Source organism: Suncus etruscus, chromosome 9 (assembly GCF_024139225.1).
Source record: "Suncus etruscus isolate mSunEtr1 chromosome 9, mSunEtr1.pri.cur, whole genome shotgun sequence".
Taxonomy (NCBI): domain Eukaryota; kingdom Metazoa; phylum Chordata; class Mammalia; order Eulipotyphla; family Soricidae; genus Suncus; species Suncus etruscus.
The window spans coordinates 59,475,600-59,490,615 of record NC_064856.1 but is presented as its reverse complement, the minus strand read 5'-3'; the positions used below and the strand labels follow the sequence as shown (position 1 = coordinate 59,490,615).

Below are 15,016 nucleotides of genomic sequence, written 5' to 3'. Positions count from 1 at the left end.
CTCCAACTTCAATTTGAGAAAATACTTCCCTAATTTCATTGTTCCAGAGTCATAAAGAATCTCTGTGGGAAGCAGGGAAATTAGAAATCCAGCATAGAAGTCAGGGACAACCAGACTTTATCATGAACATCTATATTAAGTCTGCCTCAAATAGACCACATTAGATTAATACTGTGACATCAGCACTTAATTTGTATTACTTAAATCACATCTCTCTATGAACCACTGGTAGAACAGGCACTGTTAGTAATCAATATCACTGTATAAGGCCAGAAGACCCTTGTCCTAGACCTCAGGCATTATAACACCACTCTCCTCCTGATGACGCTCTTCTTGAATTGAGGAGTACAGGTAACCAAGGGTTTCTGTTTAGGTCCCTTTCTTTATCTAAAAAATTTTCTGGTACTTCAGAATTCTTTGCCACAATTCAAGTTACACTAGAGCAGTGTTTCTCAATCTTTTGCTTATATTCCACTTCCAATCTTATTTCTTTCTTGTGATTCTCATGCCCTATCATTTGACCTTATATTCTCATGCATTGCCCCCCCTTATAATATCCTGGGTCTCACAAAGGGTCTTATAGCCCTCAGTTGAAAAAATGCTACCCTAGGCCACTTCTTCAAGAATTTCTTTCACACATTTAGAAGCCCACCAAACTCAATCATGAAAAAGAGGCATGGAAGGCTCTACCACTACTAACCAGCTCTATAACTTATCAGAAAATTACTTTAGAGACACCATAATGAAGATTTTTAATGAGGTCAGACAAGCAATAGTACAGGTAATCAGTGAGTCATAGAAAGTATTAGTGTAGAAATGAGAAAATTGCAAACAGTAGTGACAAAATTAAGACTATAGCAGATGGAAACAAAAACTCAATGGGATATCTGAGCAACTCCTGAGTAAAACTAGCCAAGATGGGTAGGAATCGGTGAGCTCCAGAATAAGATGTAGGAAATTTCTAGGGAAAAAATGAACAGCACACTAGAAAATTATGAAATGAGTTCAGAAAGAACAATATAAGTCTCAAGAGATTCCCTGAAAAAATAAGAAGGCAAATTCTATCAAGACCCATCTCAGATAAGAATGTCCCATGGTTGACGGGGCCGGAGAGATAGCATGGAGGTAAGACATTTGCCTTTCATGCAGGAGGTCATCGGTTCGAATCCCGGCATCCCATATGGTGCCCCATGCCTGCCAGGAGCAATTTCTGAGCCTGGAGCCAGGAATAACCCCTGAGCACTGCCGGGTGTGACCCAAAAACCACAAAAAAAAAAAAAAAAAGAATGTCCCATGGTTGAGTAGTTCACACACTCAAATTCAAGAGGCCCAAAAAGGGTCTTGCCAAAATAAATTTAATAGAAAAAACTCAAAAACACATTATAATCAGGATGACAAAAGACAGGCAAATGGGGCTGGAGTGAGAGCACAGCAGTAGGATGTTTGCCTTGCACGCAGCCAATTCAGAACCAACCTGGGTTCAATCCCCAGCATCCCATATGGTCCTTCAAGCCTACCAGGAGCAATTTCTGTTTTTTTTTTTTTTTTTTTTTTGGTTTTTGGGTCACACCCAGCAGTGCTCAGGGATTATTCCTGGCTCCAGGCTCAGAAATTGCTCCTGTCAGGCACGGGGGACCATATGGGGCACCGGGATTTGAACCAATGACCTCCTGCATGAAAGGCAAACGCCTTACCTCCATGCTATCTTTCCAGCCCCAAAAAAAAAAAAAAAAAAAAAAAAAAAATATATATATATATATATATATATATATATATATATATATTTTGGTTTTTGGGCCACACCCGGCGGTGCTCAGGGGTTACTCCTGGCTGTCTGCTCAGAAATAGCTCCTGGCAGGCACGGGGGACCATATGGGACGCCGGGATTCAAACCAACCACCTTTGGTCCTGGATCGGCTGCTTGCAAGGCAAATGCCACTGTGCTATCTCTCCGGGCCCAGGAGCAATTTCTAAGTGCAGAGCCAGGAGTAACCACTGAGAATCACCTGGTGTGGCCCAAAAACTCTCAAAAAAAAAAAAATTAAAACAAAGAAAAGAAAAAAAAAAGACATAGGCAGAATATTGAAAGCAGCAAGAGCAAAAAAACTTACGTAGAAAGGGAAACCCATAAAATTCACAGATCTATCAAATGAGACTTTACAGGCCAGAAGAAAATGGAGGAATATAGTTAAAATATTTAAAGAAATTAACACTTCTAAGAATACTCTTATTCAGGGGTCAGAGTGGTGGCACAGCGGTAGGACATTTGTCTTGCACACCCAGCATGGCCCAAAACAAAAGAAAAAATAACTCATACTCCTAAACATATATGTACCTAATGGTGCTCTATCAAAACATTGTAAACAACTGCTAATAAACGTGAAGGAAGATATTCACAAAAACACGGAAGTAGTAGGATATTTCAATATCTTCTGTCACTGCTAGATAGATCAATTAGGCAAAAATTCAACAAAGAAACACTGCCTTGAAATGGAAGTTAATTCCTGAGTACACATTCTTAATTACACACAGAAAATTCTCCAAGATAGATTACATGCTTTGTCGTAAAACCTTTCCATAAAATCAGGAGAGAAATTTTACCAGCTATCTTCTCAGAGCATACTGCTTTGAAAGTGGAACTCAGTCACACAAATGGAGAAAACTTCAAGCACTTGGAAATTTAAAAAATTGTTTTATTTTAAGGAACCTTCTGAGTACAAAAATTAATTATGATTGTACTTGTTAAAAAAAACAGTAAGGGGCAAGAGTGATAACACAACAGGCAGGGCATCTGCCTTGCATGTGACCAACCCGGGTTCAATCTCCAGCATCCCATATGGTTCCCTGAGTCTGCCAGGTGTAACCGATGAACACTGCTGGGTGTGGGCCAAAAGCAAACAAAAACAAAACAGTAAAACCAGAGAGCAACAAATGGCCAATGACAACTGAAATGGAGAGTTGGTCTACAGAACTGGTTAGCAGTTGGAGAACAGGGGAGCAGATGGAAGGCACCAAAGGGACACTGGTTTTCCCATTAACAAAGGGTGCTCTTATGGGAGGTGAGGTGATGGGAGAGTGTATACTTAAATACATAATAAACTATTGTAAATCATAATGCCTTTATGATTAGAATAGAAATAGTAAATGTTTTTAAAGTGGGGGGCCAGAGAGTATAGTAGTTAGGATGCTTGCCTTGCATATGGCCAACCAGAATTTGGTTCTCGGCACCTAATATAACCCCTGAGCACTATCGGGGTGATCCCTGAGCAGAGCCAAAAATAAATCCTGAGCATCACCACCATGTATTCCCCCCCCCAAAAAAAAAGACTGTCTTTCAAGCCAGTACCCAAGGAGTTAGTAAGAGTTTTGCAAGGTACATAGTATGTCTCTATGACCTGAAGTATATACTCACATTCATAAAAGACCCTTGGTATATACAACCCAGCCAGAATTGAGGAAAGAGCAGTACTGGAATCTATGATCCACTTCCACTGTATCAGTTTGTGATACAAACTGTATCGCTTTGTGATACAGTTCTAAGGAATCCAAGAATCTTACACTTCAGTCTGTGCTTCCAGGAATTATGAAGAAATTTTGTCAGGGTAGGAAGGTATGAATTATTTTTACTTAATAATTTATCATATATTTGTTTCTTTGTTTTTGGAAGCCCACATCTGGCTTTGTTCAGAACTTATTCCTGGCTCTGTGATCAGGGATAACTTCTGGCAGGATTGGGGTCCTATATGTGATACCAGGGACCAAACTCCAATTTTTCATCTATAGAGTATATGAACCTCCTTTCCTACCCTTGTCCTGAAGACTATAAATGTTAATAGATTGGTCTATCAGTCCCTTAAAGTAACTTGAGGTACTTTAAAGTCAAAATGAAGCAATATTTCAGATTTTTTTTTAAACAGGTCCTGAAACCTAATGTAAATGTCTCCAACCTCAAGAAATGGGATTACTACATAGAGGAAACCCTGTCTGCTGGGCCTTCATATGACTGGGTGATGCTGACATCTAAGCACTTCCCTCCTGAGGATTCGAATCTAGCTGTAGGCACTGGACCTCAAAGCCAGAGGAGAACCGTGTGGCCGTGCTATGACGATGTCAGCCATTCACAGCCAGATGCACTCACCAGCCTTTTCCGTGTAAGTCAGCTTCATATAAGCACACAGCATGCTTGGGGCTCTAGAGGTGCTAGTCAGGATCTATACACAAATGTCAGAATGTATGCCTGACTCAGGGTGGCATCCTAGGTAGCAAGCTCTTCAAGAATATAAAGAAACCAAATTTCCTCCCCAGCGTCACTGGCAAGTCTCAGTAGAGGCATCCCAAGGCAGCAGTTAAACTCATGGAGCAGTTTGCTATTGTACAGATATTTCGGTTGCCCCAGAAACCTCAGGTCTCGACATTGACTTTTGTGGGCAATTGACTTCCCCCAGTCAGAAGTGTGGTGGCTGTGAGCCCAGTGGGAATACTGCTGGCTGTCTTCTGTAAGAGATATTCTGGCATAAACTATCTTGGCCTTTGCCATTCTGATGAGCACAGCAGCCCTGAAGGAAGAAGCATCAGTGTTCCCAATGTAGGCTGCTCTGTTCCTGCGAAAATTTCTGTAATTCTTGACAACCAGGAGGAATGTACATCAGAGAAAGCCCTGCCACATAGGTAGCTGCTCTAACCTCCAGATTCCCCGAAAAGGAGACTGGGATTCTTGGCTATTTCTTAGGTCATTTGTTCCCCATATGGTTTGAATCATTTAAGCTGAGGGGTTCCTCTGTCAAGGCAGACCTCTCATCTGCCTCAGCTATTAGAGTTTGGACATCAGCCCAGTGGTTGGCCTTTTGCTATGTCCATCAGATTTCCTATGGGCTAGCCAAGGGTGAAGGTGTTTGGGAAAAAATGTCTCATCTCTTGCCATTTAAGTCATTCTGCACCAAAAGACCTGGTCCCTATAAAACACCCGTTCCCCAGTGCAGTGCACCAGCCAGCATTCCAGGCAGCTGTTCCTGAGTCGGGAGCCTAAGGCACCCTGGTTTTGCCACTTTAAGGCTTATCATCCTTCTGGCCACACAGCTCCTCTGGGCTTAGTATAGAAGAGTAGTGATATTTCTATGAAATATGATCTGTCAGAAAACTTTTAATTATTTTTCAGGAAATTGAAAGATTGGAGCATAAATTGAACCAAACCCCTGAGAAGTGGCAGCAGCTGTGGGAAAGAGTAACTGTGGATCTTAAGGAAGAGCCTAGAACAGATCACGTGAGTTGGCAAAGCCTCTGCCTCTGCAGAGCTACTTCTGAGCTTCCTGAGGTGCTAGGCCAGGTGGGCCCCCCACTGTCACAGGTAACCCAAGAGGGATAATGGCCAAAGGGAAGAGTAGAATGGAAGGGGTCATGCCCTAGGGTTCAGAACAGAAAATTCCAAATGACTAAATAATTCCTGAATATCTCACTTGACCACAGTGACATAATACTTGCATTTCAGGGCCTGTATCCTGGGAAATTACTGAGTTCTTTCCTATCTCAATGCCTCTGTGGTTTTAGCTGGTCTTCTATCGCAGAGGATGGAAATTCAAGACCATGTTTGCTTCAGAAAAGTCATCAGAAAATGAATTGGGTTGTGGAGGCTGGTTTAGGCCACACCCAGCAATACTCAGGAATTACTCCTGGCTTTGCACTCAAGAATCACTCCTGATGGTGCTCAGGGAACCATATGGCATGGGGAAGGTCGAACCCCAGTTGGCCATGCACAAGGCAAACACCCCTTTTAAATATGAGGTTAGAAACATATAAAGGAGCTATAACACCCTAATTCACTGTCACTGTGTACCTTAAATATAACTTTTAAAGATAGAAAAAAAAAAGAGCTATTGGGCCGGAGAGATAGCATGGAGGTAAGGCGTTTGCCTTTCATGCAGGAGGTCATCGGTTCGAATCCCGGCGTCCCATATGGTCCCCCGTGCCTGCCAGGAACAATTTCTGAGCCTGGAGCCAGGAATAATCCCTGAGCACTGCCGGGTGTGACCCAAAAAAAAAAAAAAAAAAAGAGCTAGAATAATAGTACAGCAGATACAGCACTTGCCTTGCACATGGCCAACCCAGGTTTAATCCCTGCTTACACATATCTGCTGAGCCTCACCAGGTGATGAGCCCTAGGCAATGCCATGTTTGGCCCAACAAAACCAAAATAAAATATTTTATCAAGTACATAATATGCATAATATGTGCAAGTGGATGTACTGAGCCTTCCAACTATTATTATCCTGTTTAGCCCACAGAGAGATGAAATGGTATGCAATCTCCCACAAGAGATCACCTAGCTATCCCATCAGGTTGGTTTCATGGCCACCAGAAGGGATGCTGAGACAGAGGGCTCAGGGGAGTGGAGTGTTATAGAAGAAAGCTTCTGTTGGTTAACAATAAAGGATCCTCCTGTACTTGTTGGTTGTCTTCAAATGCAGGAGCTGACACTAGATGGGCTACAGGTGGAAATATTATCTTTGTATTGAATCCCTTAATTACAGACATTTAGGTTGCTTCCAGTTTTTTAGTATTATATATTAACTCCAGGATAAGTACCTTTATACATAAATTTTCCCATTAGCCTGGTTTTATTTTTCCTTGAGATATTTTTTTTAGAAATGAACTTACTAGATAAAGTCTTTGTGTAGCTTTCTTAGCCCCTATTCTTTTTTTCAGCCCCAAAGACAGCCTTCAGGCCTTCCAGGAATTATATCTCCCAACCTCCCTTCCTATCAGAAGAAATTTGTGCTGCACCTCCCAGAAAGTAGCTCTGGGGAGGAACAGAATGTCAACATCTCCCCATCCAATGGTGTGGACCGCCGGGCAGCCACACTCTACAGCCAGTACACCTTCAAGAACGAGGAGAACAGGTATCTGCACCACAGAACTTGCACAATGCTGCACGACAGGCCTAAAAAAGGCACCTGTACAGTATCTCCCATGAACTAAACACATATTTACTCAAATTCTTTTTTTTTACTATGTCAGACTATTCTTTGAAAAGGGAAAATCAAAATCACAACTGAGAGTACTTACAGAAGAGTGTAGTTATGTGTGGTTGAGTCCTGATCATTATTATCTCATGTCTACCAGAGAGTTTCAGGGAACATTTGTCAGTCAGCATCTTTTCAGTTGTAAACATCAAAAATACAGCTCACGCTAGGTCAAACAGAAAGGAATTTAATCACAGAAGCTGCAGATTTTCACAATATGTTTTATCAGGCTTCAGCTCTCCTGTGGGTTGCCTCCTCCAGCTCAACATGGCACTAACATTGGCTCCTGAGAGCTCCAAACCTCCCAAGTGCATTGACTTCATTAGAAAGAGACAGGGTTCTCTCAGCATCTAGAGATCAACTCCAGGGAAAACCCAAAAGCCTTTCTTCCATCATCTGGTATTGGGAAAGAACAAGAGAACAAGCAGGCAGTGGACTCCTTTAGCAGCACCTCTTACACAAGAAATCCTAATTAACTGCCCTATTCTCATTTCTTCCAGGTCCTTTGAGGGAACACTTTACAAAAGAGGGGCTTTGCTGAAAGGTTGGAAGCCTCGTTGGTTTGTTTTGGATGTTACGAAACATCAGGTAAAACTACCAAATCATAGTTCTCTTCAATTTATGGCTCAGCTACCTCCCTTCTACACAGACTTGCCAACGCTTTTCTTAATCTGCCAGGAACTCCTCTAGGTCTCCTTACTCATCCTTCAAGGGCAGTCATTTCTGAGGGGGGAGTTCCAAAGTAGTTGCCAGGTACACACAAGCACAAGCAGGGACTTTTAAGCCCAGACCATCAAGAGCTCTGCCCCTTTTTGTTTGTTTTTGGTTTGGGGCTATATCTGGTGATACTTTTTCGTTTGGGGCCACATCTGGTGGTACTCAAGTGCTATATATTCCCAACTGGTGTTTGGGGGTCACTCCAAACTTAGTGCTCTAAGGACCATACTGTACCATGGATTGAATCCAGGGCATGTGAAGTATGCCCTCCAACCCTGAGTTGTCTTTTTTAAATCTCAGCTATCTCCTGCTACCTGTTCTTAATACTCAGGTGCAGAGACCTGAGCTCATGAGCCTGTGGAAATCCAGGCTGCCCATATCCACATGTGGGACCAGTCTGCCCATGTGAGCATTGTCCAGCATGTAGATAACTTCATCCTTCCAGTAGAAAGCATCAGTTTAATACTGGTTAATTGATCTTCTTTACCTGGTTACTGAAGAAGCATCATTAGACCTCAAAGAATACCACAACATTGGAGGGAAGGGTCCTGAGAAAGGCAGAAGGGAAAGTGTCTAGTTAAATGTGTTCACAGTGAACACATACCAGACTAGACCTCACTAACCATGTCAGAGAGTCTTTGCCCATTGTTAAGTTTTTTGTTTTTTGGGTTTTTTTTTTGTTTGTTTGTTTGTGTTTTGTTTTTTTTTTTGGTTTTTGGGCCACACCCGGCGATGCTTAGGGGTTACTCCTGGCTGTCTGCTCAGAAACAGCTCCTGACAGGCACGGGGGACCATATGGGACACCGGGATTCGAACCAACCACCTTTGGTCCTGGATCAGCTGCTTGCAAGGCAAACACCGCTGTGCTATCTCTCCGGGCCCCCATTGTTAGGTTCTTGACTGCTGCTCTAAAGGTTCCCACAATCATTAGCATCATAATTTTTGCCCCAGTCATCTCGAAGTAAAGGAATTCCTCCCTACAACCAGCTCTTAGGACCTGTATCCCGACAGCAGGCTTCACCCTGCCTTGAGCAGAACAGGACAGATGGTGTATCTCAATGCTTAACTCGAGTCTAGAGAAAGAGAGGAATGTTCCCTCACATTTGCTCTTGGTTGACCTGCAAATAGAAGGCTCTTTCAGATAAGATGGATAAGGGGACCACCTTTCCACGAGTTTCATAGTTTGCATAGATTTTTTTTATGGGATAATATAGGGAATTTATTTCCAGATATGCAGTAGAAACCCTTAAGGGGTTATACTTTAAAATAACATTGTCTCTGAAATCATAGAGCCTATACTGGGTAGACAAGTAACATTAAACCAGTAAACATAACAGGAAAATGACAATAATATTTCTGTAATTTACATCAAATTATATTTGCATTCTTACCAATCTTTTGGATTTCTTTAACACAAAAGGAATATAGTTTTCCATTTGCCCTACTTATACCATGCCTGAAGGGGGAAACAAAAATATCTAAGGCCAGAACCACAATACAGAGGCACGAGACACATTCCTGCCTTATTAGAGAGTAAAATCCAAACTATGAACCAATAAGGATTTTTTTACCAGAAAACTCTAGTTTTTATTAAAAAAATTTCTTATTTCAAAAGTAAGACATACTTGTTACTTTTGAAAATCAGACAGCTCATAAAGATGAAAAGTTCCCTATGACCCTAGTAATTACTATGAACAATTTGGTATCCACTCTCTAAATTATTTTCATATGTCTATGAACAAAGATATTTACATTGTATGTTGTTTGAGTTTCTCAGAAGAATAAATGAGTTATATGAAAAAACTATCAGCAGTCTGTCCCACAGTAACCATGTTAGTAGGTTCCTCAAAAATTATTTTATGGGGCCGGGCGGTGGCGCTAAAGGTAAGGTGCCTGCCTTGCCTGCGCTAGCCTTGGACGGACCGCGGTTTGATCCCCCGGTGTCCCATATGGTCCCCCAAGCCAGGAGCAACTTCTGAGCACATAGCCAGGAGTAACCCCTGAGCGTCACCGGGCGTGGCCCAAAAAACAAAAAAAAAAAATTATTTTATAGCTACATACTTTGTGACAATATTGTTTTGTTTTATGGCCAGACCAAGTAGGTACAAAGCTAAGAGGACTCTTCCTTAGCAGTGCTTATAGGACCGTAGGTGCTGTATAAAACAGAATACATATATGTAGGTATAAAACCTAGGCCTTCTGTATTCAAAGTGCACCCTCCAGCCTTTACCCCAGTCCTGGCAGTTTATTTTAAAATACTTGGATAGAGATAGTATAGGATTTAAGGTACTTGCTTTGCACATAGCTGAGCACTTGCTGAGCACCACCAGGAGTAAGACTTCAGTACTGCTGGATATGCTCAAACACATACTTTGTATGTATGAGGCCTTGTTAGCTCCCCAAACCACATGGTCCCCAACTACTACCTGGAACAACCCCTGGGCACTAGATCAGGAGTAGCCCTTAAGCAGCACTGTGTATGGCCAAAAATCAAAAGGCAAAACTTGTATCATGAACATATTTTCCTATTGATTCATATAAATCTTCCTCATAGGGGTGGGAGAGAAGGCTCATTGGACTGTTTTGCATGCAGGAGTCTTGGGTTCAATCCCCAGCACTGTATTATAGTCCCTGAGCACCAAGCTGGGAATAGACCTGAAAGTACCCCCAAAATTAAGAAGATGAAAGTAGTATAAGTAGTATACTACTGTCCGGTAACTAAATATGACACTGGTAAAGGCATCTTTTCCCTTTATTTAACTAATAAAGATAGTTCTGAAAGAAACCTTCTGTACATATATCTTTGCATTCCTGTGAGGATTTGTTGTTGTTGTTGTTTGGTTTTTCAGTCACACCGAGTGGTGCTCAGGGGTTACTCCTGGCTTTGTGCTCAGAAATTGCCCCTGGCAGGCTCGGGGGACCATATGGGTTGCCGGGAATCGAACTGAGGTCTGTCAGGGTTAGCCGCGTGCAAGGCAAACGCCCTACCACTGTACTATCTGTCTGGCCCAACTTGTTGTTTGTTGTTGTTGTTGTTGTAATTGGTTTTGGGCCACACCTGGTGATACTTAGGGGTTACTCCTGCTCTGTGCTTAGAACTCACTCCTGGCAGGTTCCAGGGACCCTACGGAATGCCAGAGATTGAGCCCAGATTGGCTGTGTACAAGGCCAACACCCTACCTGCTGTCCTATCATCCATTCCCCTGTAAGAATATTTTTTTTTTTTTTTTTTTTTTTTTTTGGTTTTTGGGCCACACCCGGTGACGCTCAGGGGTTACTCCTGGCTATGCGCTCAGAGCATAGTACATCAGGGAGGGCATTTGCCTGGCAAGTGGCTGACCCATGTTTAATCTCTCTCGTTCCATAATGGTCTCCCAAGTATTACTGGAAATGATTTCCGAGTGCAGAGCTGGGAATAACCCCCAGATGTGGCCCAAAATATTTTATATTAATATATTGTATATAGGTATTTTATAGTTGACATTTATTATTTTAATTTATATACTACTCAAACATCCTTTTTATCGCTTCTCCAGCTGCCTAATTCTTCCAGCCAGTGTTTTTTGGAGTTTTTTATTGTTTCGGTTTTGTTTGGTTTTGGGTTTTTGGACACTCAGGGATTACATCTGGCTGTATACTCAGAAATCACTTCTGGCAGCGGGGACCACATGGGATGCCAGAAATCAAACCCGAGTCAGCCAACATGCAAGACAGACACCGTACCCACTGTGCTATCACTCCAGCCCCCCAGCCAGTGTTCTTCATTTTTCTCTTCTTTCAGTTTAGAAAGAAAATATTCATGGGCTATCACAATTGCAGTGCACAAAGCCAATCATGGTTTGATCCCTGGAACCCCATTTTGTCCCCCAAACAATTCAGGATTGATCCCTGAGTGTGGTCAACATAAAAAGAATTATAGCAGTTTATAATGCCCAACTCTTTTCCTTGCCCTTGTTCTTATGTCTCTTATCTCCTGGTGGTTCAGCTGCGATACTATGACTCTGGTGAGGACACCAGCTGTAAAGGCCACATCGACCTGGCTGAAGTGGAAATGGTCATCCCTGCTGGCCCCAGCATGGGAGCTCCCAAGCACACGAGTGACAAGGCCTTCTTCGATGTAAGTTGGCGTTACTTGCATTTTCTTGGCTCTATGTTCACACTAATTTTCCTCCCCCCACTCTCCCCCCAGCCACCAACTTTGGGAATTGCAATACTAACAGTACTTGAATTCAGGGAGAGAGATTGGGGGAGGGAGGAGAGGGAAAGAGAGGCAGAGAGAGACACAGGGAGAAAGAGGATTTTTTTTTTTTTTGGTCATTTTTTGGGTCATACATGGCAGTGCTCAGGAGTTACTCCTAGCCCTGCCCTCAGAAATCATTCCTGGCAGGCTCGGGGGATCAAACCTTCTGCTTACAAGGCAAACACCCTACCCACTGTGCAGTTGCTCGGGGCCCGTGAATTCAGCACGTTTAGTCCCCAGATCCAACTGCTCCCAGCCATCCTCATATCTGAAAAAGGATATTTATATCCTTATATGTTAGATATTTCTTTGCTTCCATTTTTATCCAGAGATAGCCATGTTTGATTACCCATAAAAGGTGTCCTTGGACATAAATTGATGCCAGTCTGCCCTAAATTTTTCAGCAACCTTTAGGTGGAAATTTTGGGTTCCCAGATATTAGGGGACTTCTCTAATGCCTGCAGTCAGCAGGATTTCATGTAGAACAGAGACCACAATCTGATTGTGCTACTAAGCCATTTCACTAACCTCAGGCTCCTAGGATGACCCCAATTGAGGATTAACAAAGGGAATGAAAAGGAGACAGAGTCCCCCTCATCCTGGGTAACTCAGGATTTACAGGAAACCTGGGATCTTCATTGGTACTCAATCCCACTAGTGCCATTTGTGGGAACAGCCAGAGGCTCCAACCATTCCTGACCCTCCAACTTAAGTCACAGAAGGTCCCAAATATATCAAGTAAGGCTCCTCATATATCTCCCTCTGCCATCATCCTTCTGTGAACATCACCTATGACTTTGGGGACTAGAAAGCTCAGTGACTCTACAGGCAATGACACATGGTCCAAGGAATAAGAACATCCAATGATTCTGGGGTCATGCAGAAAGGGAGAGTTCCAGAGATCAGTTCGCTTATCCCATAGCCATGTACAAAGCCATCTTTCATGTCTGGTTCTCTTTGTTTTCTTAGCTCAAGACCAGCAAACGTGTATATAACTTCTGTGCCCAGGATGGACAGAGTGCTCAGCAGTGGATGGACAGGATCCAGAGCTGTATCTCTGATGCTTGATGCTTATGGTCCTCCCAAACTGATAAAAACAAAAAGGGCATGAATCCTTCCTTGAGTTGCTGATGAGTCATTCCAAGGCATGAGGTTCTCCTGCCCAGTCTTAGCAGGTCCCCTCATTCAGCAGTTGCTGTCTGCTAGCCTGAGTGGATGTGTCACACAGCTCCAGACACTAACATATATTGCACTAAATTATTCTAACAGGGACTTAGTCATTAGGATCAGAAGAATGCTTCCTGAGCCAACTGTCTTCTATGCCCTCAGTACCCAGCAACCATGACCACCTTCTGAGGTCCTATGTTCTCCAAGACCTTAGATCTATGAAGTATTTTCTGACCAAAAAAAAAAAAATCAAAACCCTCCAAGATGATTTTATGTGCTCCTAGAATAGGTTCCCACTGACGGTTTCTACTCTCACTGCCTCACCACAAAGAGGTTCCATTCTCTGGTGCTCCAAAAGGTGCTTCCGTCGACCCTCTTGCCATTGGGGTTCACAGCAAGAACATCGGTGCTTAGTGGTGGGCAAGTAGGGAGTCCCTAGGATTATCCTGATGGGAAGTGTCTTTCCAGGGAATAATGCAACAATGACCAGGCCTGTGCAAGTTAAAAACTGCTTCGCAAACCCTGAATCCTCTGTGCCAGAGGTGCTCTGAGCATCCAGGATCCTGTGTTCTGCTTCCTGATGGCTTCCTGCACAGAGTAGCATGCAAAAAGTTGAATGCACTAACCGCTGAACAAACATTTGCACTGACCGCCTAATGAAGTGAAATTGTTGGAAAGACAGAAGCCAGCTGTTGACACTTAGCTATGACAAGAGCTGTGTAGGCCGCAGTTACACTGAGTTGTAGCCAGGTACTCAGATTCCATTTCTGCACGAGTGCAGTGAGAGCTACTTCTGAAGCTTCTTCACCTTCTGATAAACTGATGTGTGTTTTTAGCTCATGATCCAGGGAACATGACCCATCCCAGGAGCCAGCTGGGGCCGAAGGAGGCCTGATCCTTGTGTTTGTTTTGAAATGTTAATATGTTAAATACCAAACTAATATGTCAAAAAATGTACATATGATTTCTATATCCTTGTTTTTTCAGATAGCCTACTTATAATTTAACATAAAATTAACTAAACTGACTCATTCATAGGATTTCAGTAATGATTCCCTTTTTTAAAGAAAAACACAGTAGATTTGTCAAAATTAAAATTACACAGTAGGAAGTAGAACAGTTTTAAAATGTAAGAAATTGGGCGATGGTAAGAATGAAGGATTTTTCTATCACTTTCATTTTATAAATTGACACCTGTGAAAAATGGCTTTTGCACATTATTTGTATTTTTTCTTTGTATATGAAAATTTTTGTACTGTGTAAGATAAGGAGCTCATTGTACTTTCAGCTCTTCAAGATTGTACACATTGCTTCTTTATAACTGGATTATTTTAACCTTCATGAAGGCATCACATGCCTTCCATTCACTAACCACCTTGAATTAAACTGATTTCTTAAGAAAATGTATCTCTTGAGCAATGTGAAGTTCTTTCTGCAATGCCTAGCCCTTGGGAGGCAGCATTCAAGGTGTGTATACAAGACTAAAGATTTAAGAGCATTAGCACAAAGCTGCACATAGAATGCCTGGGTTCTGGCACTGTCTTTTCTGCCCTTGACTGCACAAGTTACCACTCCCTCAGGACATCCGAGTCCTGGACAAGCTGTTGGATAATTTCAGTGAGACCCAAAAAAAAAAAAACAAAAAAAAAAAACTCTGAGAGGCCCCAGGGTATAGTGAGAAGAAGGAAAGATATTAGAGGAAGAGAAAGACAAATATGAAAGGATGGTGGGGTGTACAGGGTCTAAAGTCTTGGGTGCATTGGTTGTATTAAGAAAGGGCAGAAATAAATATGCAAGCCAGAGTCAACAATGAAATTAGGAGATCCAGACTTTAACAACCAAAATTAAAAACTGAGGATGATAAATAGGGATGGGG

At 42.4% G+C, this 15,016-nt stretch overlaps 1 protein-coding gene across 2 annotated transcripts in view; it reads left to right on the top strand.

Moving 5' to 3' along the window:
* SBF2 (SET binding factor 2) overlaps positions 1–14,001 on the top strand; it is a 394,504-nt gene extending 380,503 nt beyond the window's left edge. For both annotated transcript variants that reach the window (XM_049780980.1, XM_049780981.1), the window contains 6 exons: positions 3,918–4,151; positions 5,156–5,260; positions 6,700–6,893; positions 7,517–7,604; positions 11,719–11,850; positions 12,943–14,001. In XM_049780980.1, coding sequence (XP_049636937.1) covers positions 3,918–4,151; positions 5,156–5,260; positions 6,700–6,893; positions 7,517–7,604; positions 11,719–11,850; positions 12,943–13,041 — 852 coding nt within the window. In that variant the 3' untranslated portion in view covers positions 13,042–14,001. The remainder of the gene's footprint in view (positions 1–3,917; positions 4,152–5,155; positions 5,261–6,699; positions 6,894–7,516; positions 7,605–11,718; positions 11,851–12,942) is intronic.
* Positions 14,002–15,016: the final 1,015 nt, after the last annotated feature.